Source organism: Eriocheir sinensis, chromosome 23 (assembly GCF_024679095.1).
Source record: "Eriocheir sinensis breed Jianghai 21 chromosome 23, ASM2467909v1, whole genome shotgun sequence".
NCBI lineage: Eukaryota > Metazoa > Arthropoda > Malacostraca > Decapoda > Varunidae > Eriocheir > Eriocheir sinensis.
Window position 1 is genome coordinate 18,277,011 of NC_066531.1, and position 25,492 is coordinate 18,302,502.

Sequence of the window (25,492 nt, forward strand, 5' to 3'; positions counted from 1 at the left end):
GAGAGAGAGAGAGAGAGAGATAGAGAGCGAGAGAGATAGAGAGAGAGAGAGAGAGAGAGAGAACGAGAGACAGAGAGAGACAGAGAGAGAGAGAGAGAGAGGAGAGAGAGAGAGAGAGAGAGAGAGAGAGAGAGAGAGAGAGAGAGAGAGAGAGAGAGAGAGAGAGAGAGAGAGAGGAGAGAGAGAGAGAGAGAGAGAGAGAGAGAGAGAGAGAGAGAGAGAGAGAGAGAGAGAGAGAGAGAGAGAGAGAGAGAGAGAGAGAGAGAGAGAGAGAGAGAGAGAGAGAGAGAGAGAGAGAGAGAGAGAGAGAGAGAGAGAGAGAGAGAGAGAGAGAGAGAGAGAGAGAGAGAGAGAGAGAGAGAGAGAGAGAGAGAGAGAGAGAGAGAGAGAGAGAGAGAGAGAGAGAGAATTAGCTAAACCTATGCTTCAAAAAGTTCAAAACAATGTTGCATAATTAAATGACTGTATGGCAGGTAAAGTCATGTGCCCTTCAGGGGGGGAGAAGCTTTACATTTCCTCTCATGGTGCCAAGACAGAATCATGAACTTGTATCGTTCTAGACGGGAAGCCAAAAATATGACACCAGGCCCTTTAATAACATCATTTATCATATGTAAATACATATGATAAATATCTACCTTGTTTAGTTGCCTTTTAAAACAAAGATATCTTGTGACAGAACTAAAATATGCAAAAATGAAAGTCATCCATGCCTGCACTTTATCACAGACAAATATGAATGTAGTTGCAGACATGGATAACTGCAACTATGTCTGCAGTGACTACATTAATAGACAAACATGAACCTTTTTAAATAAAAATGAATATGCCAAACATGATTCAGAAGAGCATTACACAAGCATATCTAGATCTTAGATCTGTTTTCTTACATTTTTATGATCCAAGATGAGTGGCATCTAGCAGACATTTATTCCCTTAACTTTTAGCTTAGCTTATGGTATACCTATTTTTTGTGCTAGTGAGAAATGGTGTATTTCAGCTAATGCTGACTCTCCTCCCATTACTCATACCTACCATCAACATGCCTGGTGGTGAGGTTGGGATGGAGAGTGATGTTATAGTGCAGTGGCTTGACATGGAAGGGTAACCGTACGTCCGCCCAAGGGAACTCCTCTCCATTGGTGGCTGTCGGGGGTGTGGTTGGAGGCGAACTGGTCGGCCGGTTGCTGAATCCTGCTACCGGCTCCCCTGTGTAGGTGGCCTCTGGGCAGCCTGCCACCACACACACACATCATTATAGTAATCATAACTTAGCTTTCTTAGCCAAGTATGGAGGTGCTACTCTTTATTATGTATTTTTTTATGCTTCCTGGAGTAAAAGTTAGCAAATTAAAGTCTAAAGAGGACAGAAAGCTTCAAGGAAAAAGACACAGAGTGACAAGTATGATGCTTCATACTTTACCAATATAAATGATATATAAATGATAAGCAGTGAACTCAAACATCAGAGAAGCAGGTACCAAAGACCACTGGCAGGAATAAATGACACAGGCAGATCCAAGGAACACAAAGAACAAGGGACAAGGGGATAAGACTCATACTGTACGTTGCATGATTACACAGGTAGAGTATCAAATTGCTCTGCACTTTACCTGGCTTGGTGAATGCAACAATGAGAGCAATGGCGATGATTGCAACAAATCCCATGGAGACAACACAGCATGCCCGCTTCTGGGAACACACCATGACCGCCCCCGGCTCATACATGGCCCGTTTATTGACCATGAAGCCGCTCTCATTGGGTGACCCTGCAAGACAGACACTTAGTGGTGTGAAAAAATGGAATATAAAGTTCTTGGAGACATTCATGCCATCAGTTTATAGGTGTTTCTCACCTTAAAGCTTTCACTTTTAAATAAATAGTATTCAATTTTGGAAGTCAAGCACAGATGTCTATGTGGTGAAAATAGTGAGCAGGTGATATTCATGCTATCCGATCATGTACTACTGTTTGAAAGAGCCTCCACTAAGGAAACATTATAAAATCTGGATGTTAACATGTCATATAACCTCAAACTGGAATGATACTTTTCTTTTACACAGTAGTAAACAGATATCACTAAAGAGTGAAAATTAATAGCAGACATAGTGGATAGTGACTAAGAAGATGAGCGACGACTTACAACAGGGATTATGGCTAAACAGCAAGCTTCTACACTTATTCTAGGCAATAGTGATGGACTAGCTACCCTTTATTAATATAATTTATTCAAATGTATGCAAAGTGATGAAAAAACGAGATAGCAAAAGCTAAAATCCACACCTATTCAGAGGAAAATGTACCAGCAGACGAAATTTGCTTATTAGTCAGCGCATGATGCAAATGTAATTTGCCTTGAATGGGAATATACTTAAGGAAGACACTAGAGCATTTGTATCTATGATATACAGCAACACATGATGGTACTCATGACCAAATATAATCCCCCCATCAAAATCAACAAAGGTATTTCTTTTTATCAAATACGTTGTGGCGAGGCTTTGCTACCACTCTACTTATATACAAAAGAAGATATCAGCAATACTGCAATATAAAAATCACTATATAAAAAGGAATCCACAAATAAAACCTGTGGCAAAAAAAGTTAAATAAAAAATAATCATAAAATTGATCTTAATTACCACAGAATTACACCTTGACCTCACTGAGGTAAGAGTGGATAGGGAGGTAGAGAAACATGAAAATGAAGCAATGATGTCAACAAAGAGGGATGAAGACAACCTTTAAGATTCTATGGTTTAACAGACTATTTGTAAGCTGCCCAAACCCATCCATATCCACACCCAGTCTTGGGTCCGAAGCAGAAGACATGAGCAGTTCTTTACGATCAAATCCAGTGAATTGTGTCACTTAGTGAGATTTACAACATTGGTGTAGCATCAGACTCAAACTACAATAAAATAATGAAATTTTACTGAAAAACTTATGAGACAACTTCACACTTCTGGAGGTAAAACATGACCTTGACAACCTTGGAGACAGTGCATCCCATGGATGACATAAGGTTCATCGTCTATGAGTAGCTCCCAATGATAAACTGCTGCAAGATTTGTTTAACATTAAATATTCTAATATATAATTAATTTATACAATTATGTGACCATAGGAAGTAACACAGATGGTGGAAGGCAAAGTGCCTGCAGGAAAATACACAAATTAGGGGGCTCTGACACTCACAAAAACTATCCTGTTGTGACCACAAGCCAGTCTGCTGCCTCAGGTGAAGGGCACTGGGCACTGGGTAGTGAGGATCACATAATGTGCATTTCAGCAAGGCAATGTGCAGTGAATTACACTGATAATAGTAATAATAACTATAATAATAAAGATAGTAATGATAATTCTAATAATAATAATAATAATAATAATAATAATAATAATAATAATAATAATAATAATGAGAACAAAAAGTATCATACAAAAATGTATTTTTCTATTTACTACTGTTTGCTACATAAAATCTAGAAAAGATTAAAAAAAAACTATATCAGATTTTCTGTTGATATTCTTATTCATCTGCTTAAGAAAAAGAAAAATATATATATATCAGGAAACTGACATAAGCAGTCTCTTTAAGGAATCATAATCAGGCTGTCACGATGATCTGTTCCACAAATTCTTTTAAAGCACAATATATGCAGAAAATCACAGTAATAAGCAGTGCTATCTTAAAGAGCTACAATGTAAAAGTTAAACAAGAGTTTGCAGCAGAGAACTTGCCTTGCACCAAACCATAGTTCTACTTCAGAGTTTATTGTACATGAATTCCCATTTCACTCTGTAAAGTCATTCCCTTCTACAAGGGATCTTGACTTGATTCCTGCTGGAAATGATTTCTTCAAGGCAGAAAATAAGCACAAATACAGGTGTTTAGGTAAGTCTTAAAAAGAAGGAAAAATAATGCAGTGATGAAACATGTAAAACAGAATACTTGACTGAAATGTCAAGTAAATTGAAAAATAAGATACATATGAATAAGTTTGAAGGGAACTTTGATAATGATTTAACTACAGAAATATGTAAAGTGGAGTGCCATCTGAGAGCTGACACAAGTGATGAGCTGCTAAGGCAAGGGAGGACAAGAAGGATAGGAGCACACAGGCTGCACGGCGGATGATACACAAATGAACAAGCAACTGCAATCACAGATACTTTTCAAGCAATGGTATGCAATATTTTTTACCTTACCCATTGTGCTGTGATATAGAATCTTATCCGCATTACCTATGCTACCAATGAAAAGTTTCAATGGTAAGTTTGCATAGGGCAGGCAGAGGTCAACAACCTTAGGCACACATGCCAAACTTAGCACAAATGTGCTTTGAGAAAAGGTAGTTCCCCTCCCATGAGAGGTGCTTTTGCTATGGAAGAAAAATCAAAAGTTTCACTAAGCTTATTGAGGATAAAACTGGCCACCCCATCCTGAGCTTGCATTGTATCATTCACCAAGAAAAATCTGTGACAAGACTTTGAAGTTTGAACTCTTGACATCAACAAGGTGACAGCCACTGTAACAAAATGTGAATTTTCTTGTTGCACATTCTTATTTTACACTCATGAAGCTTCAGTCTAAATTTGAGGAGGTGGACAGTGCATACAACATATACCATTCCCGCCATATAAGACGCACCGGAGTATAAAACGCACCTATGATTTGGCAAGACATCTAAAAAAATTAAAAAATAAAAAAATAAAAATAAAAAAAACCTCCACATTTTCAGTGAACTTAATGTACAAGCACCCCGCTCCGCCAATTCATTCCCGTATAATACCCGCTTTATAGCCTTTTCCATTTAGCATAACCCGTTTCTGGGTCATGATCTTCTGTAGAGTCCCTTGACAGATAGAGTCCCGACAGCCTAAGATTTGGACGCCATTATTGGCCCTGTCTTCGCCGCGAGACCGTGTGCTAGTGTTTGAAAAGCGCGGCGAAAACACAGGGCCAATAATGGCGTCCAAATCTTAGGTTGTCGGGACTCTATGAGGGACTCTACAGATCACGACCCAGAAACGGGTTACGCTAAATGGAAGATGCTATTAATTACTAACCATCACCACCAAGGTTCTTGTTCTTCTTCTTTTGACCTGTTTCGCTTTGTATCGCTTCTTAGGTCCTTCTCAACACTTCGAACTATACTTCACAACACACACTTAATTACTTCAACAGTGCACAGATATATACTTCACCCTGAACTGAGTTGTTCTTTTCTACCCCGCACACTGGTGGGTGACTGGCGCGCCGCAGCCGTGTTGTGTTTTGTGTTTCGTGTTCACGCCGCGTATCAGCTCCCACGTGTGGCGCGTCTTCTTCTTCTGATCTGTATGGTTTTATCGCTATATATGTCTTCTTCTTCTGCTTATTCACACTTTTCTTTTCTACTGTATCACACTATTCATTACAAAACTCAATTAAAATTTGTACCTTCGGCGTATACCACGCAGGGGTAACTTTTTAAAATTTTCTGAGTGAAAGAAGTGCGCATTATATGCCGCAAAATACAGTATATTTCATTCTGGGGACATTGGGAAACTATTGTGTCAAACACAGGTGTTTTGGGTAGCCTATTGGTTTCGTACCAGTAATAATAACCCCTAGGCCTACCAAACCATTGGGGTATAAGACGGAGGGTAATTTTTTTCATCTTTTTTTTTTAAATAGTGCGTCTTATATGCCGGGAAATACGGTACCCTTGTCCATCAGTAGTAGGTGATGAAGGAAAGATTTTGGAGAGATTTGTGGAATGCTTTGGTGAAATCGTGATCTTTTAAACAGACAAAGGACAACTGGACAGCAACTGGATTGTGAGACTTATGCTTCTCTAAGACATCACCACACATCTTAACAACTTCAAACCTTGCTTACAAGGTGTGGGAAAAATGTTGATGGATAAGTAATAGATACTACAATAAAATGGGAAAATGTATATTATGCATGTGTTTAACATTTCACTTTAATTAGAATAATGTATACTTATGATGGACATTTACACATAATAATCACTTTATTTCATTAACAGCAGTGGAAAATAAATCACACTTAATGTGCAGGGCAGTAAAAAACTGATATTTATAAACTGGCACACTATATTTGAAAGGTTGCTGACCCCTGGCATAGAGGCATGATGAGTATTCAGGAGGTTTGAAACTGGGCACTAAAGACAAAAGCATCTGCTTATGCCATCCGTATGCAGCCTCGTCATGAGACCCATCTTCATAGGATAAAAAATCCATGAACAGTGAACCCAAAACTTCCTAGACCAAAAGGAGAGGCGGGTGGTCCAAAAAAATTAGGTCCAAGTTTTCCGAAAACTAGAATTTTATAATATTCACAAATAAAAGGCAATTTTTCCACAGAGAATACTGCTGCTGGGCTTGCCAATGCCATGTTTCTGTACATGAAGCAGGCTGGTCACTTGTGTGTCTTTTTCTGGCTATTTGTTAATGTGGTCAGAAAAGACAAAAACAGTGCTTATTCAGCATCAATCTTGTTGTACAGACAAGACAAAAACAGTGCTTATCCAGCATCAATCTTGTTGTACAGACAAGACAAAAACAGTGCTTATCCAGCATCAATCTTGTTGTACAGACAAGACAAAAACAGTGCTTATCCAGCATCAATCTTGTTGTACTATGTACATTTGTGCAAAATTTCAGAACTTTCTAGCTCATGGCTTATTGGAACAAAGACAAGGCAGCTGCTTTGTGGACTAACTGGTGGACAACCCATGAATTATACTACACTTTTTTTTTTTTTAAGCCATTGTTGATTACAAATATTATTGAAATGGTGATGTAACACTGGATGAATATTGATACAAAGTGTACTCTCATGCTCAAAGCACAGCACAACAAAAACAACACTACCAGTGTGTGTGTGCTAGCTGATCCATGTACCAAGAATTGCAATCAAATCCCCCACAAATGATGGTGTACGTAATGGAATTTCAGTCAGCCTGAAAATTGTTCAGAAAATCTAAAATATGGGATCTTGGGATTTGAGAGATCAAGGATTTACTACTCCAGACATCTGTCAGTAATTTTACATTGAAACACTTTATGTTGTGCTCAGCCCTTCTAAGATGGATTCTCAAGGGAATCGAGAATCAAATGTGTAGATGTGACCAAGCTGAGGACAGACTTCCTTGCAAAACCACCCAACAGCAGTTATGACAGCCTTTGAAGTGTTGAGTGCATGGCATCTATATTGTTGTATCTCACATCAGTAGTTTAATATCACTGAGAAATTTACTATGCAAACCAATGACTACAGCAGGAAAGCATATATTGTTAATAACAGCAAACAATTTTGGCAAAAGATAACTAAAGCAATTATAAGTTTTAAATTTGGCTCATGAAAAGAACAAAGTAAGGGAAAGATAACGATGGAATGTATGACAAATAAAGGACAGATAGCACAATAGATTTTTCACATGTTTCACACTGACAACATGCACTGAAAGCTTCACCACAACAATAAAAATATCAGATTTATAATCAACAAATTGAATAACATGAATCCTACGAAACTAATGAAAAAACAGTGAATATAGTAGACACAACTTCTGAAAGACCAATGATAAGAAGGAAGGTTAAATCACATAAATTTTAATATTTTACATTATTTTTTTTCTAAACTGATTGAACTTATTAAAAAGGTCTAAGACCTGCGGGATAACGTAAGCAGAAAATTAATAAATAAAGATGTTCCTAAATAACACAAATGCATAATACTAGTAAAAAATAAATATCGGTCTTCTGATGTAAAAAAATCTTGAGTCTAATGGGGTCTTTGTGTTGACTTCATTCTATTTTTAATCATTTGAGGTTAACACTTCTGAAAATATAAATATAAAAGGAAACATGTCTTCACATAAGATTGAAATAGGCTACTTGAATTTTGTACTTTTTTTTTCAGTCTATAACCATCTGCAGCATCACATTTACTTCTTGACACACACGCACATTTAGAACAAATCTCAGCTGAACACAAACAGTGAGGAAAGAAGCAAAGCATTCAGGTTGATACTTGACTGCAAGAAATTACTCAGTATTGTCATTCTCTCTCTCTCTCTCTCTCTCTCTCTCTCTCTCTCTCTCTCTCTCTCTCTCTCTCTCTCTCTCTCTCCCTGCCCCCCCCCCCCCCCATCATGAAACCTGAAACCTAAGAAAACTGATTTCTTGCTCAGAAGTTTTCCTTATTATAATGACACTCAGGATCTCTGAGGGTAACTTCAGGTCACTTTTCCATACACTTAATTACCCATATCCATATTTTAGATTTGCTCATTCATTCACAGCTTTTAATTTACAAGGCTACCATCATACTCATTTTTCTAACAGTAGACACACTCCTTACTGAATCCCTGCATGAAGCCTCTTTAGCATTGAAATAGCTACCGCTAAGGGTTTTTCAGTTTAGATTCAAGGAAGATATGTATCACAGGTTATTTCTCCATCATTAGTTTTGCTTAGTTCTACAGAACAACTCTGGCTATCAACTCTCAGCTAATCCCTTCTTGCCCTACCATCTTCATGACTGGCAACAGTTATCTGCTATCTTCACCTGTTTTACTGCTAGACTGCTGCTACTGCTAGACTAGACATCTGAGCAATGGGTCAGTATTCCCAGGGCCAGGGCTCGCAATTTACAGTGGGAGATACAGTGGCCTTGTGTCCAATGCGGACTTTATCAGAGATTGAGCCATGTTGGACGAAATTCATGTTGAACAAACAAACAAAAGAACTTATAGGAAAAATAAATTTTGATGAAAAATTTCTGAAAGAATACCTTAAAAATACAATAATCAATAAAGATTCGTCCAGGGAGTGTGGGTAGGCAGACTGGTCTACCTAAGCTATTAAGATCTAGGCAAACAATGCACTTCTGCATATCATGTGACTGCCCCCGCTCATACGTATTACTGGCTGGCGCCATGAAGCATGCCTCTGGCTGATTGGCTGAGAGCAACAAGAGTAGTGTGCAATGGACAACTTTTCCACGCATTAAAGAAATCTCTGGATTTGGGCCACATGTTGGCAAGGTTTGTTGTGCATTGGACCACTTTAAATGCATTACAATAATTTAAAAAAAATACTTTTCCAAAAAATCCCATGCTGGACATGAAACCCACTGCACAATCACACGTTGGATGCAAGGCCACTGTAAAAAGATGGTACTGAGTATTCCACTCTTCAAAGTCTCAAAATGTATGCACATTGTCAAGTGTTAAGTGTGGTCAAGGTATATTTCTTCAAGTTAAGCCACAGAATGGAGATAAATGTATATAATATCCTTAGGGGTTTCATTAGACCAAACACATACTACAAGAGAATATTGAGACACGAGACTGTTCAAGTCCCTTTTAATCTTTTCTAATTTCGTCCGCTGCTGGGCAAGACACTGCTAACAATCTATGCACAGGGAGTGGTAGTAAGAATAAATGTGTATGGCAGATTGGACTAAAGGGAAGTAGGTAATGCTTCAGATATAAAGGTAAAATCTTGACTACAGCTTAAAGTAAAGTCCTTGAAGAAACAGAACTGCTATTGGTGCTCTGGTTGAGTTATCTATGCTTACTTGCTTGCTTGGTAAAACAAAACACTATTTCTCATGCGTTCTTGAGTACAGGGGACTTTAGCAACCCAAATTATGCAGCTAAGAGGGATTTTTTAAAATTAGTGCAGTTAAGAGTAAGAGGTTGAATTTGAATAATTTGGATGGTGTGAGGAGAACTTACCCTTACTTCAATTATCAGGAGACAACAGCAGTCACTTTCAGTAAAAGAAAGGGTGAAAACTGGTGAGGAGTGAGGACACAAAATCTTGCATTATCATTTGAATAATTTTCTAGTATGACGATCCACTTGCAAGGAAGTGATGGGATAATTTGGTCACCACAGTGGCTACTTAAATAAGACCTGACTATAATGTGAGTGTGAGTCTGTGTATGTGTAGAAATAACGCTTTGTATCAGCTATAAACCAAAGATGCACATTTATGCTAGACATGACTGCCCCTTAATGCCAACTCCAGATCAAACAAAAAGTTTAGATTTGCACTGGCACATCACATCATTTATACAATGCCTATGTATTCCCATGCTCTTAATACCCTAGACCCTAATAAAAAATATTATTGATTTGACTTAGAATTAAAATTTTAAAAATTGCTCTCTCAACACACACACACACGCACACGCACACACACACACACACACACACTAATGAGGAGGGTGGCTAATGAAGAAGACTGTGTAGCCCTGAGCCAAGATCTCGATAGAATATGCGAATGGTCACGCAAATGGGAGATGACATTCAATACAGAGATGTGTAGCGTGATGGAGTTTGGTAAGAGCAGTAGACGACTATCGAGGAACTACTCTCTGAGTAATGAAAGAATCATGAAAAAAATGAAGAAAAAGATCTGGGAGTGATCATAACAGACAAGTTATCCTTTGGAAAACATATAGACCGGATAACTGGGGAAACATACAATCTTCTTAGAAACATAAAAGCAGCATTTACATATTTAGATGAAGAAATGGTGAAGAAACTAATAACATCGATGATATGTCCAAGAGTGGAATATGCAGCATTAGTGTGGTCACCTAGATTGAAGAAAGAAATTAGGAAGTTGGAAAGAATACAAAGAGCAGCGACTAAATTAACGGAAACTCTGAGAGAACATACTTATGAAGAAAGACGAGAAATTGGAACTAACAACACTGGAGAGAAGAGAGAGAGGGGACCTAATAGCATTGTACAGGATACAAGAGGGATTGGAGAAATTGGACAGGGAAGACCTAGTGATACGTGACAGAAGTGTGACAAGAGGCAATGGTAAGAAATTGAAGAAGAGCGACTGCAGGAGAGACATCAAGAAATACAGTTTTCCATACAGAGGCATAACAACATGGAACGGACTTGACGAGGAGACTGTGTGCAAAAACGTTTTGATTCATGAATTTAAAGCCAAACTGGATAATAAGCGTTATGGAGACGGGACAGCACGAGCCTAGTACGGCTCTTTTCCTGTATTTCACAACTAGGTAAACACAACTAGGTAAATTCACACACACATGCATGCACGCATGTACACACAGACAGTGTAATGAAGTAGTGGATCAGGAAGAGCGAGGAGAGGATCAACTAGAAAAACATAAAAAGGAAGTGAAGGGGGAACATACAAACTGAGACTGACCTATACAAACATTGATGGATTAATGTAAAAAAAATTGGAGATGGGAGATTATTTAATTAAGGAAAATCCAGATATAATGTGAACAACAGAAACCAAATTAATGGAAAATACAGATACACAACTGGAAAAATATAACTATGAGGTGTACAGGAAAGATAGAGCAGAAGGAAAAGAAGGGGTGAATGATAGTGACTAAATCAGAGTTAGAAGTTTTGGAGGTTAAAATAAGTCCAGAAACTACCAAAATCTTCTGTATATGAGTCCCACTTAGCAGCAATGTAATGATAAAAATAACAGTAGCTTATGTTCCTCCCACATGGTACACTGTGCAATGGAAAATACATGAGGGCGATAGAGGATACAGTGAGTGCGTTAGATAAAGAAATATGATGCCAGAAATGTAATGTTATGGGAGATTTTAACCCAGTAGCAGCGGGGATCATGTTTCTTAATGGTTCCTCTAAGCGAGAAAAATGAGTAAAAATCATCACTCACACAAACCATTTCACAATATATATCAAAGCATTTGTGATCAGTTTACATATCATCTGTTTTGGGGGGTTTAAATCATGGCACAAATTTGGCCCGTCGCTGCTACAAGGTAAAGCCACAAATTTGGCCCATCACTGCTACAAGGTTAATTGCAAGGGAGTGAGTGGACTGGGAGTTGTTTGTAGCAGAAGTTAAAATTAAGTGGGGGGGATAGTTACTGGAACTGACAGAGTAACCTTATGACTCAATGGATAAAAGAGGAAACTAGACAGAGGCAGAGATGAACCAGCAAGATTAGATTTAACATTTACGAAAAGGACTAAAATATCAGGAGACATGAAACATGAATGCCCATTTGGAAAAAGTAACCATGAAATTCTGAATGTCGAACTGGATGAAGAATGTCAAGATTACAATAAAGAAGAATATAAAATTAAGAAGAGAAATTATAACAATGCAAAGTATGCAGAATGAAAAACTTTTTTTAGTATGTAGTAGAAATTGGATGGCGATGAACCAAATTAAGTTTGTGCAAGAGAAGTACAGCTATTTTTCAAAGATGTATAATGAAGGAATGTGTATAATAAAGGTGTATAATGAATGAATGTGTGCCATTCTATGTAGTAAAGAAGAAAGGTAACAAGGAATGGTTTAATGCAAGATGTTTTGAGGCCAAACTGGAGATGGAGCATGGAGAAGGTTATAGAGTGGATGAAGGATTACTTAACAGGAAGAGAAATAAGGACGGTGATCGGAGAAAAGAAATCAAATTGGAGGAGAGTAAAGACTGGAGTTCCTCAAGGCTCAGTTCTGGCATCAATAATGTTAATAATATATATAAATGATATGCCGATGGGTATAAAAAGTTATATGAGCCTTTTTGCAGACGATGCAAAGTTAACCTGTTAGTGGTCAATCACCTACAAGTACATGAAATCAGAGGTTACTTCTTGTGGTAAATCACATTTTTTTTTTTTTTTTTTTTTTTTTTTTTACGTCTACACCTATAGCACCGGTAGGCTTGCTTGAGGGGCCTGGATGGTGTTCGGCCCCAGCCCGTCATGGCGCAGGCAAGTGTTTATAGTGGTGCCATCTTCTCTTACAAGTACGTTCGTCACTTTCCCGCCTTCTGCTGCTTGGAAATGCCTTCTAGCTACATTAATTATTTTTCTGGAAGTGTCTAGCATATATCAGCACAGCTTCCCGCCATTTGAACACATGCGTAAGCCCTACCACCCCAACCCCCCTCTCACTGCCCACGCGCTGCTACCTACGTAACCCGTCCCCGGCCATCACTTGTCTCTGAGTCACAATGGCAGGGAGACGTCACTGCTCTCTAACTCTCGCTGAGATTGATGAGCAGTTATGTCTTGAGGAAGATATTGGTGACCAGGACAGTGACATTAGCATTGATGAGAGTGATGATGACCCTGATTATGTATTTGATCATCAAATAGAGGAAGAAGACGAGGAACTTGAGTCGGAATAGGAACCCATAATACACATACTTAACGCAGATTATCATTTATAGCTATAAAAAGATTGGTAAACGACAAAAGAAAAGCATATATTTGGCACAGCAAGCCAAGTTTCCTCTTAATCCTCTTCTAAACCTCTTATGAGGAAATGGAAGAAGATTAAGAGGAATTTAGAGGAGGATTGAGAGGTTTAGAAGAGGATTAATCCTCTTCCATTTCCTCTTGACCTTTTCCATACTGTGACGCCGACGTCTGCGTCATGGATGGAAAGGGTTAAAGGCCCTGTGGGACATTTAAATATGGAGATTTCAAACTTTAACTCTTTTTTCTTTTTAGTTCTGGGGTCATTTTGAGTGATACGGAACAATATATGAAAAACTGATTTCTTGTGACTAGGATGAGTATATGGGATGTAAAGGTATGCTGACCTCTTAGGGGCTTATAAGGAAAGTGAAGACTGTGAAGAGCTGCAAAAAGACCTGGATAGAGTGTATAGATGGAGCCAGTTATGGGAGATGGAATTTAATGCAAACAAATGCCATGTTATGGAAATGGGAAAAAAGTAAAAAAAGACTAAGGAAAACATATAGGATGGGAGAAGAAAACTTAAATATGGTACATGAAGAAAAATATTTGGGAGTAACGATGCAAGACACACTATCCCCAGAAAAGCACATAAACAAGTTATTTGGAGAAACCTACAGAATGATGCAAATTATGAGGGTATTATTCCACTATATGAACAAAGAAATGATGAACAAAATAATAACAACATTGATTAGACCAAAACTAGAATATGCTGCAGTTGTATGGTCACCTCACAAACAGAAGGATATCAGAAAGTTGGAAGGAATACAGCGAATTGCAACTAAAATGGTCCCAGAACTCTTGAATATAACGTATGAAGACAGATTGAGGGAGATGGACTTGACGATACTGGAACAAAAAAGGGAGAGAGGAGATCTGATCATGCTATATAAGTTGGTAAATAAGTTTGTTGAGGTGGATAGAGATGATCTCTTCTTAACTGCGAGAACACAGAGGCTGAGAGGACATGGAAAAAAAATTAATAAAGGAACCTGTTTGAGTGACTTGAAAAAGTATAGTTTTCCACATAGAAGCATTAACACATGGAACAGCTTGCGGGAAGAGGTGGTGGAGGCGAGCAGTGTCCACCAAATGAAGGAAAGGCTGGATGAATGTAGATATGGAGACGGGACTATTAGAGCTTAGCTCGGGCCTGGTAGACTACAAATAGGTAAACACACACACACAACACACACACACACACACACACGTATGTCACAACTAGGTAAATACACACACACACATGTACAAGCACTAAACTAAAATTAAGTCCTGTTAATATCCAGTGACATCTATGTTAAATGTATCCTTCTGCTACCTCTTACAAACTTTCATCTGTATCTAATATCCTAAGATTTTGTTGTTGTTGCAAAACCTAATTAGCAGAAATATAGCTACTTAACGACCTGACCCACCACCCAGCACATGCACAACAATCCCATCTCACCCAGCAATGATGCTCTCTGTGCTCCTTTACTTGGAGGCAGACTCACACAAAGCTCACATCCAATATCTTTGCAACATACATCAGTAGGTAGATGCAATGCCACCAGTGACCTACTATGTATAAGTAAAACAAAAGGTGCCAGAATTTATGCCACATTATATATATATATATATATATATATATATATATATATATATATATATATATATATATATATATATATATATATATATATATATATATATATATATACCCTACTGATAATTTTGATGGCCTTGATCAGATTTTTATAATTGGAAGAATTTGTGTCATAATAAGTTGAAGGTGAAGTTAAATAAGGCTGAGGTGAGGCTGAAGGGAAGTGAGCCAACTGGTGGCTCTAACTGCCCATGATAAAGACAGCTGCACTAAAAATAGACTATCTAATAACCAGTATGGCAAGGCACCATACTGATGGGAATTCATAGATAAATTAAGATACAAATTGTATCAAAAAAAAAAAAAAAAATGGACTCCTATGGTCAAACCAAAAGTCAACCATCAGATAACATGACATTTATAAAAATAATAACTGCATTGTGAAGTAAAGGCACTCCTGCAGATGATCCAGGTCATGTCAGCCATCATGCAAACAGAAGAGCATGAATAAGCCACACACACCTGTAGCAGCACATCATGCCACAGGTGTTACAGGTGTATGGGAACACCTGTGGCTGGTCTCCACCGCTAGTTGGAGGCTGCCTTTTAACTGGGAAAGCCTCAGCCTGCCCCGGAGGGAGTAGGCGAGCTGTGGGCAAGACAGCCGGCCTGTGGCAGGTGGCAGCACCTTTTTATAAAGGAGCTGACCTAACAGTGAGAAAGAAGGGAGGCTTTGGCTGTCTTGGAAAACAGGCTACTTGTGAGCTTGTGTGGAAAGCAGCCAATCAGTTAAGGGTGCAACGTATGTGAGACGAGAGCAACATCTGTGTGAGGGGAGTTCTAGCTTGGGAGGGGTGTTTGCATTTGGGGAAGTGCTCTGGCTGAGTGGGCAGTGGACTTGATTTGAAGGGGTGGGTGCTCTAGCTGGGGGGGAGGGTCTGCATGAACAAGAATAAGAACTGTAAACTGGGGAACATGTTCTAAATTATGAATACCTTTCTATCTCGTAAACACATAAATAAAGTTATTTGTCCTTGTTAATGTGATAATTCAGCATAAAGAACTATTAAAGTGATTAGGAAACTTATATGGAAATAATATTCATGTACATATTTAGCAGAGTGACATACTGAAGAAAAGAATATTGTGTTGAGATTGCTTACCCTTTATAAATAATAAGACCTTAAAATTATTCTACACAGAGCACTGATATCATCCAACAGTGGTAATTTGAGTGTGATGAAACTGTACCTTCTCCTAAAACTTATATCACAAACTTACAAATTTCAGTAGGGATATATGAATTTTATAAATATGAACAAGTTTTGTATAACAAGGTGTTATACAAAACATCCTCAAATTAACAGCTGTCAATTTGTTTAATTTCTGTATTCATCATCTTACATCAGTAAATTACCTTACCCTAGTACTTTCCTTTCATATGAGAAGCTGCATTTATATATATGGCATGACATTAATGGTTATATGACTAATCAATTGCTCTGAAGGTGGAGTGTATGGTAGTGATTAAACTCACATAATAGGTAGAAGTATTTTTGGTTGGTATAATTATTATCATAACTATCATCATTATTATTATTATTATTATTATTATTATTATTATTATTATTATTATTATTATTATTATTATTATTATAATATCATCCTCATTATTATTATTTTTATTAACTCACAATGGCTGCATATGAGAAAGTCACATGTGGAAGGAAGTGAAGGTGAAATTCAAGTGATACGTAAGCACAAGGTGATGAAAAATGTGTATTTTGGGCTTGTACGGCCTAGTAATGTTGTATTATTGAAAGGAGTATTTCATTCAGACTCAGAGGGTAAAATGGAAAGATTACGTGACTTTGGGTCAAATAGAAGAGAAACAGGACCAAGAAACAGAAGAGAGTTGTGTATCGATTATGCAGTAAACATGAACTTGTTTTTCTAAATCATCAAAAGTATATTTCTCCAAAATCAGACATGTATATAGAGAAGACTGAACCAGGGCTGATGCTAGACATCCAGGACATTGGGGGCTAAGCCCGGAATTCTGAACAACCACTAAAAACAAAGATGCAAGTTCTAGGTGTGACTGCTCCCAGAAAATTTATTCATTATATCTAGACTGACACTGACAGTATGTATTTCTTGCTAAGAAGAAAGCAAACTGTATAAAATACTGCAAATTAATTCCTGAAAAATTTGGAGCTAGACAAAAATCAACTGGGGCTAAAGCCCCAAAAGCCTACCTTAATCAAGAGAACTGGACTGAGCTCCATTCAGTTTAGAAAAATTTATTTATCTTGAATTCCAAATGACAATATTAGGTTACATGCAAAAGGGGAATGATTATGAAGATATATATTAAGGTTTCCATCTACTATGTATGTGTGGTTCAGTCCCCTGTCCATTCTTTTCCATATATAATATTTTCTGCTAATTGATTTTCTCTGGTGCCCTACCTTATTCAGGCATATTAATAGGATTACTGGCTGCATGGATTCTTATATAATGTTTACTAACTGGATGAGTTATTATAAATGTAAATCTTGTAGGTAATGTCAAGCTGGAACGTATGAACCACTACACAGCAATAAAACAAATAATAAAATGTTGCACCATTGTTGTCAGCTGACAGAACCCTACATTTGTTAAGTTTATCAACAACAATCACTGTATTCATTATCTAACGTAGCTACCTGAGTAGTGGTGTCTAATATGGCACAACTTACCAGGAAACATATCTTAAAACCTTCTGTCCTGCCATTATATGTTCACGCTAACCAGTAGAGTGACATTTTTAGATTAGTTAATAATTTACAGATTTTCTAGACAGTGAAAGGATTTCATACCTTTGAAAGTTTAAATACACCTGTCTCAGCATAATGAAACAGATGCATCCAGGTAACTAAGTAAAAAAGACAAGATTTCAGCTAATTTTCAACTATTTGGATATGACATAACTTGAGGTAAGTCCAAGATGACATGACTTTGGGATTCCTGAACATGATAAAATGGTCAATTTCATTTTTCATTTTTAGGCATTGTAGGTAGCTACTTCAACAAAACATAGTGATGAACAACTTTGGCAATGGCTTGCCATACGACACCTGCCCCTACCACATGTGATGCATTAAACCAATCTATAAACACTCAGCAAGTCAATAACACTGCCATAGACTTAGTAAAGCAGTGTTACATCTTGTCTGTGTGTTTCAGAATATACATGTCACCCACATAACACAAATCCACAAGCTATTCAATGTCCCCTGCATGTCACCAGTGGGCTTATCAGCCAGTGCCAATTCCACAATTTAACACAGTAAGTTTGTAAGCTCCCAAACCAAACATGAAATACTAAAAATATTTCTACCGTGTTTGGCGTTGATATTTTTATGAACGTTTTATGAATGTGTAGTGTGCGAGAAGCTTGTATGGCTGGTGTAACAGAATAGCTTGCTTGACACGGGCACTGCTTGCACAGCATTGTGCAATCATATATGAGGAGAGGCATATATAATGGTGGAGCACGCCACCTGCAGAGACACCCCGGTCCTCGTCAACAGACCAACTTGGTCGGCTTGGCTGATATCAGCCGACAGAGTCAGTCTGTCGGCACCCTGCTACAGGCCGCCATTGGCAAAGGCCTGTGCTTCCCTCAATAGGGGGGAACAATCTTTGAACAACAACAACCTGCGGGGCAGTTGCTCTCCTGCTGCCGCCGAAGAAGGATTTAAGCCCCGGCTTGCCTTGGACTAAACAGTGAAGTGCTAGTGATCAGGATTGTACAGTAAAGTCTAGTGCCCAGGATTGTACAATAAAGTCTAGTACCCAGGATTGTACAGTAAAGTCTAGTGCCCAGGATTGTACAGTGAAGTCTAGTGCCCAGCATTGTACAGTGAAATCTAGTGCCCAAGATTGTACAGTGAAGACTAGTGCCCAGGATTGTACAGTGAAGTCTAATGCCCAGCATTGTACAATGAAATCTAGTGCCCAAGATTGTACAGTGAAGACTAGTGCCCAGGATTGTACAGTGAAGTCTAATGCCTAGGATTGTACAGTGAAGTCTAGTACAGACCCAAGGATTGTACAGTGAAGTCTAGTGACCAGGATTGAACAGTAAAGCATGTGCCTGTGCCCATGCCTTGGACAGTGACATGTGCTGCGCCTGTGCCTATGTTGTGTCCAGTGACAAGTGTCGTATGCCTGTGTCAGACAGTGAGGAGTTTGTGTCGTGTTACTGCACCTAAAGGTGTGTGTGTGCTTACTATGAATCTGTCATGTACACTGTGGTGTTATTAAAGTGAGAAAACCCAGCATCTGGCCTTTAAGTGTCCTCCCATCTGCCTGCCTGCCCTGTCTGGAGTGTGGGAAACGTGCTGCAGTGGTGCCGTCTCTACTATGCTGTTCTGGTGTGCTTTTCACTGCCTACTTCAGTGCGTGGGTGTGTAACGCTGCCTGCCCAGGTGAAGCGTGGTCGCTCAGAAGACGGGAGGTGGCATAACAATATAGAAGGTATGAAATTTGAGGAAACCACACAGGAAATCTCTTTAGTATTGGGTGGTGAACAGAAAAAGGACCATTATGGAAAATATAGTCTGGTTTGGGTGCTAACAATGACCTGTGTTGTACTGTGGTCTTATATAGTTGAAAATTTATTGTGAAACAGCAGCTGGATGACTAGGACAGACAGCCGGGTGATTGTGCCAAGCTGTGCCATGCTGGAAGGCAAGCTTGAAAACATTAAAGACTGCTGGAGTGGGTCACAAGGGGTGTCCTTAGGAGGAAAATCTGCTCATTCATCATCAGTAATCAGGCAGCCTGGCAGAGAATCGGCAGCTGGGATGACTACAACTGTGCTGAGCTGTGACAGGCTGGAAGGAAAGCTTTGCAACATTAAAGACAGCTGATGTGAGCCATGGGGGACGTTCTTAGGAAAATCTGCTCATTTGTCATCAGTCATCAGTCATCCTGGCGGTGAGTTAGCAGCTGAACGACTAGAACCATGCTGATCTGTGACAGGCTGGAAGGAAAGCTTGGCAACGTTAAGACAGCTGATGTGAGTCAAGGGGGGTGTCATTCAGAGGAAAGTCTGCTCAAAAGTCTTCAGCCATCAGTCATTCTGGTGGTGAGTCAGCAGGCGGGATGAGTACAACCGTGCAGAGCTGTGACAGTTGGTTTGGGAGATTTGCAATGATAAGACAGATGACATGGGTTACTGAAGGTGTCCTTATGAGGAAAATCAGCTTATTATGTCATTAGTCATCAGTTAATCCAGCAGTGAGTCAGCAGCTGAGATGAGTACGACCAGGCTGGAAGGAGAGCTTTGTAACGTTATGACAGCTAATGTGAGTCACAGGGGGGTGTCATAGAGAGGAAAATTCTGTCATCGGTCATCCCGGCGGTGAGTCAGCAGCTGAGATGAGTACGACCAGGCTGGAAGGAGAGTTTTGTAACGTTATGACAGCTAATGTGAGTCACAGGGGGGTGTCATAGAGAGGAAAATTTTGTCATCGGTCATTCCAGTGGTGAGTCAGCAGCTGAGATGAGTACGACCAGGCTGGAAGGAGAGTTTTGTAACGTTATGACAGCTAATGTGAGTCACAGGGGGGTGTCATAGAGAGGAAAATTTTGTCATCGGTCATTCCAGTGGTGAGTCAGCAGCTGAGATGAGTATGACCAGGCTGGAAGGAGAGTTTTGTAATGTTATGACAGCTAATGTGAGGCACAGGGCGGTGTCATAGAGGGGAAAATTTTGTCATCGGTCATTCCAGCGGTGAGTCAGTAGCTGAGATGAGTACAACCAGGCTGGAAGGAGAACTCTGTAATGTCATGACAGCTAATGTGAGTCACAGGGCAGTGTCATAGAGGAAAATTTTGTTATCGATCATTCCAGCGGTGAGTCAGTAGCTGAGATGAGTACGACCAGGCTGGAAGGAGAACTCTGTAATGTCATGACAGCTAATGTGAGTCACAGGGCGGTGTCATATGAGGAAAATTTTGTCATCGGTGAGTAAGCAGCTGGGATGAGTACGACCATGGCTGCAGAGCTGACCCAGGGTGGAAGGAGAGCTTCGTAACGTTATAACAGCGCATGTGGCTCACGAGGGTGTGTCTATAAGAGGAAAATCTCCCCAAAATAGCCATCAGGAGGGTGGCCGACCATATGACGACGTAGCCCGGGCGCCCTGCACTTGGGCCTACCTGTGAGGAAGGCAATATCGTCCACGTCATGGTCGCTCATGGTCGGGTCCCGAGAAAACGCTGCACCTCCTGTCCCGGGCCCGCCTAGCCGCAGCTGCACGCTAATCTTGTCACTCTGGGCTGCTGGGGAGGCACTCTAGGGGCGAGGGGACATGCTGGCCTGCCTGTCACACTAGCAGACGATGACGGCCGCCTACCCTGCCATCTTTTGCCGCGCCCTGGAACTATAGCCGGCCCGGGGACATCGATTGGCTGGGTTTATTTGGTTTATCTCCATTCCAGCTAAATTTTGGTGATATGTCTGTCTATTCTTGTGTAGTGATGCCTCTGTTCTTGGCTATTCTCTATTCTTTACTGTTTTGCCTCTTCTCGGCTAATGTTGAGTTCTTTTCTGTTTCCTGCTACTTCCACATGTATCCTTATACCTATGCCGTATTTTTATACATTTCTGCGCCCAAGAACACGTAATTTACTAGTCTTTCGTGGGAGTTTAGGGCATTTCCAAGGGTATTTTTATGACCCTATAGTGGTAGTCTGAGCCTTCTTCTGTACCGTGAACCTAAAAGGACGCCCATTAGAACTCGATTAACCTCCTTTTTGGCCTCTAGAAATAGTTGGTGTGAGGGGCGGGAGCATCTGACAATACCAACAAGTCACACTCTGTACTGCCTGGGGGTTGGGATGGCATGCTCCTCCCTTCTCCTTTGTTGTTTACTTGCAACAATAAACTATCAATCAATCAATCAATCGATATGATAGCCACCTCTTGCGAAGTTAATATTTACATTATGGAATGTTTTTTGGGGTCCCTGAATGCAGTGCAGTTACGAATGACTTCCGGAAAATAGAAGTGGGGGTCGAGGGGGGTTGAAGCCCTCGAGTTAGGTAAGTTACGTTAAGGTATGTTACACTAGGTTAGGTCAAGGTCTAAATAAATTTCTTTAGATCTTGGGTTAGGTTATTAAATTTATTCGGCATGCGGTGTGGCCCGACGGAAAACGCAGCGCTGAACGGACGCACTGGACGGTGGTGACGGATGGGGCGGGGCGGCAGCGAGCGATTGATTGACTGATTGATTATTTGGAAGATGTACACGATTGTATTTCACAGCCTACGTGTGTCGTGCAGGTACGCCGCACACTCCCCAGGATGACAAAAGAAATTCCGTAGACTTATAATGAAGATGATGATAAAAATAATAATAATGATAATAATAATAATAATAATAATAATAATAATAATAATAATAATAATAATAATAATAAAAATAATAATAATAATAATTATAATAATAATAATAATAATAATAATAATAATAATAATAATAATAATAATAATAATAGCTATAATAATAATAATAATAATAATAATAATAATAATAATAATAATAATAATAATAATAATAATAATAATAGCTATAATAATAATAATAATAATAATAATAATAATAATAATAATAATAATAATAATAATAATAATAATAATAATAATAATAATAATAATAATAATAATAATAAGAAGAAGAAGAAGAAGAAGAAGAAGAAGAAGAAGAAGAAGAAGAAGAAGAAGAATGATAATAATAATAGTAGAGTAAAACGACATTTTCCAAGGAATACGTATCGGCCGCCGTATTGGCCAGTTTTAATCTTTTTCATCGGAGAGGGGCCGGACCACCTCTGCAGGGAGCACGGAAATGAAACCACTCACGATGCCGGCCGAACCGCCTCTGCTGAAGTCGCTCTGATTACCCACTTATCACAGTAGCATCTCATGGTCTAGACCGAGCCATCACTCAAACATGGAAGCATGGAAATACTGGCAACAGAAAGCCAATTGACTCATTGCGAGCTTTCCTGCTCTAGTGGTTTAATGTGCTAGACAGTCACCTCAGCGGGGACTACTATATATGGAGCAGATGATTGCACTTCAGTACGTGCGTATGTACAATTTACTTCGATTTTTAAAGGAGCTGATAGTTTCCGTACTTACTACTTCTGCAGGAATATAAACGGTGCGCACTTAAAATAATAATGATCTAGCTGGAGAGTACGGGAGAGATTTTCACATGCTCGCCCTATATCAGGCAGTCTTTCTCTTCATTTATTCGCCTTCATTCATTCAGTTTTTATCAGAATGTCCCTAAAGTTTATCAGTCTGAAATATTCACCTAAGGATGTTTTCGTGTATATTTGCTGACCAAACAGACGAACAAATAGACAAACATACGGAAAACGACGCAAAGACGGAGGAAGAGGATAAGAAAGGGACTTGGGAGTTGGTGGGTCGATATCTGAGGGATGGTCGGGTTGATGTGTGTGCGAGGAATGCTGCGTGGTGGCGCCGAGGCAGGGCAGGAGCTAGACTGAGGTGAATTGCATGTTCTCAAAGTCCTCCCCACGTCGGTCCATAGGTCAAGTGATAGCTGATGGTGGAGTGCATGTAGAGCAACGTCGAAAGGCCACGCACGTAACAAGCTTAGTAGTAAGGTGTGTGTGTGTGTGTGTGTGTGTGTGTGTGTGTGTGTGAGTGTGTGCTTCCGGGTGTCAGAGCATCCGTGCGTAAGCTAAGATGCAAATCGTTCGTCAGGATGAAACCAGCCATGTCAATGAAAGTTAGTATCGCTTGAATATTTCCGTGTTGGTTCATTGTTCATTCAAGCCCTGAGAAAGACGGGGTGCAGAGCTAGTCCGGCGGTACGTAACAATGCGCGCCGTTGGATGCATGGGTAGGTTATGCGACGGTTAGTCATTTACTCTCTCTCACACCGTTGCCAGATTATCGTACTCAGGGCCTCGTATCTATCGGTTTCTGAGCCATAACTATTGCCAAGAAGCACCAATAATTAACCATTTTTACGATAACTATATATGAAGGCAGTTATTGGGGTCAATGAGGCAGTTTTGGGGTCGGAAATTGGCAAACATAGGAGGCTGAGTACGACAATCTGGCAACGTTGCTCTCTCTCTCTCTCTCTCTCTCTCTCTCTCTCTCTCTCTCTCTCTCTCTCTCTCTCTCTCTCTCTCTCTCTCTCTCTCTCTCTCTCTCTCTCTCTCTCTCTCATAAATGCCTGTTATTACTTTCCGGGTTGTCGTAAGGCCGGGTCACACGAGCGTTTATTTCGGGATTTTTTTCATCGATCTCGAGAATTTTGCTATCGGCGACACCGGCAAGTACAAAACACGGTTTGTGTTCTCGATATGGAGGAAGACGAACATGCGCGTCTTGTATTCTCGATACTGAGAACGCTTCACCTTTTCCTCCTCTCCCTCTTTCCCTTTTAATCCCCCCAATCCTTTTCCTATTCTGCCTCTCTCTCTCTCTCTCTCTCTCTCTCTCTCTCTCTCTCTCTCTCTCTCTCTCTCTCTCTCTCTCTCTCTCAAAGATCCTGCCTATCAAACCTATTAACCTTTTATAACGACCTCTTCACTGTTTATGACGTAACCAAATCACTGGACGTAGTCTATCTTGATTTCCAGAAAGCGTTTGATAAAGTCCCGCATCATAAATTACTTTACAAATTAAAGCAAATAGGTATTGACGGTCAAGTAAACCAATGGATCGCGAATTGGTTGAGCAACAGACAACAAAGAGTAGTGATTGACGGATTTAACTCAGAGTGGGCGCCGGTCACTAGTGGCGTCCCTCAGGGCTCGGTTCTTGGCCCAGTGCTCTTCATTATTTACATCAACGACGTGGATGTTGAACTCAATAACCGCATTAGTAAATTTGCAGACGACACAAAGACTGGTAACTCGGTTCTCACTGACGAAGACAGGCAAAGGCTCCAAGAGGATTTGCACAAAATTTCAGCTTGGTCTGATAGATGGGAGATGCCCTTTAACGTAGACAAGTGCCAGGTCCTTCAAGTTGGAACGAGGAATAAGAAGTTCGATTACGAAATGCGCGGCGTTAAACTCAAAAGCGTTCAATGCGTCAAGGACTTGGGGGTCAAAATCGCGTCAAACCTCAAATTCTCACTGCAATGCGTTGATGCAGCAAATAAAGTGACCAGAATGTTGGGCTTCATTAAAAGGAACTTTTTATTCAAGAATAAAGATGTAATACTCCCGCTCTACAATAGTTTAGCCAGACCCCACTTGGAATATGCGGTACAGTTTTGGTCTCCCCACCATGCAAAGGATATTGCTAAATTAGAAGGTGTTCAGCGTCGGGCAACGAAAATGATCCCTTCCTTGCGCATCAAATCTTACGAAGAAAGGCTTTCTACCCTTAACATGTTCTCTCTTGAGAAACGTCGCCTCCGAGGAAAACTGATCGAATGTTTTAAAATACTTAATAGTTTCACGAATGTAGACAGATCAACATTGTTTATGATCGATGCACTTTGCGCACGAGGAACAATGGCGTAAAACTCAGATGTAGACAAGTAAATTCAGACTGCACCAAATTTTTCTT

General features: G+C 39.7%; 1 protein-coding gene across 1 annotated transcript in view; it reads right to left on the reverse strand.

Moving 5' to 3' along the window:
• The window catches only part of LOC127002528 (endoplasmic reticulum aminopeptidase 1-like), a 38,460-nt gene extending 17,142 nt beyond the window's left edge, over nucleotides 1-21,318 (reverse strand). Inside the window, 3 exon segments of the mRNA XM_050868598.1 lie at nucleotides 1,036-1,233; nucleotides 1,614-1,769; nucleotides 21,077-21,318. Of these exon segments, the coding sequence (XP_050724555.1) occupies nucleotides 1,036-1,233; nucleotides 1,614-1,769; nucleotides 21,077-21,116 (394 nt within the window). The 5' untranslated portion in view covers nucleotides 21,117-21,318.
• Nucleotides 21,319-25,492: the final 4,174 nt, after the last annotated feature.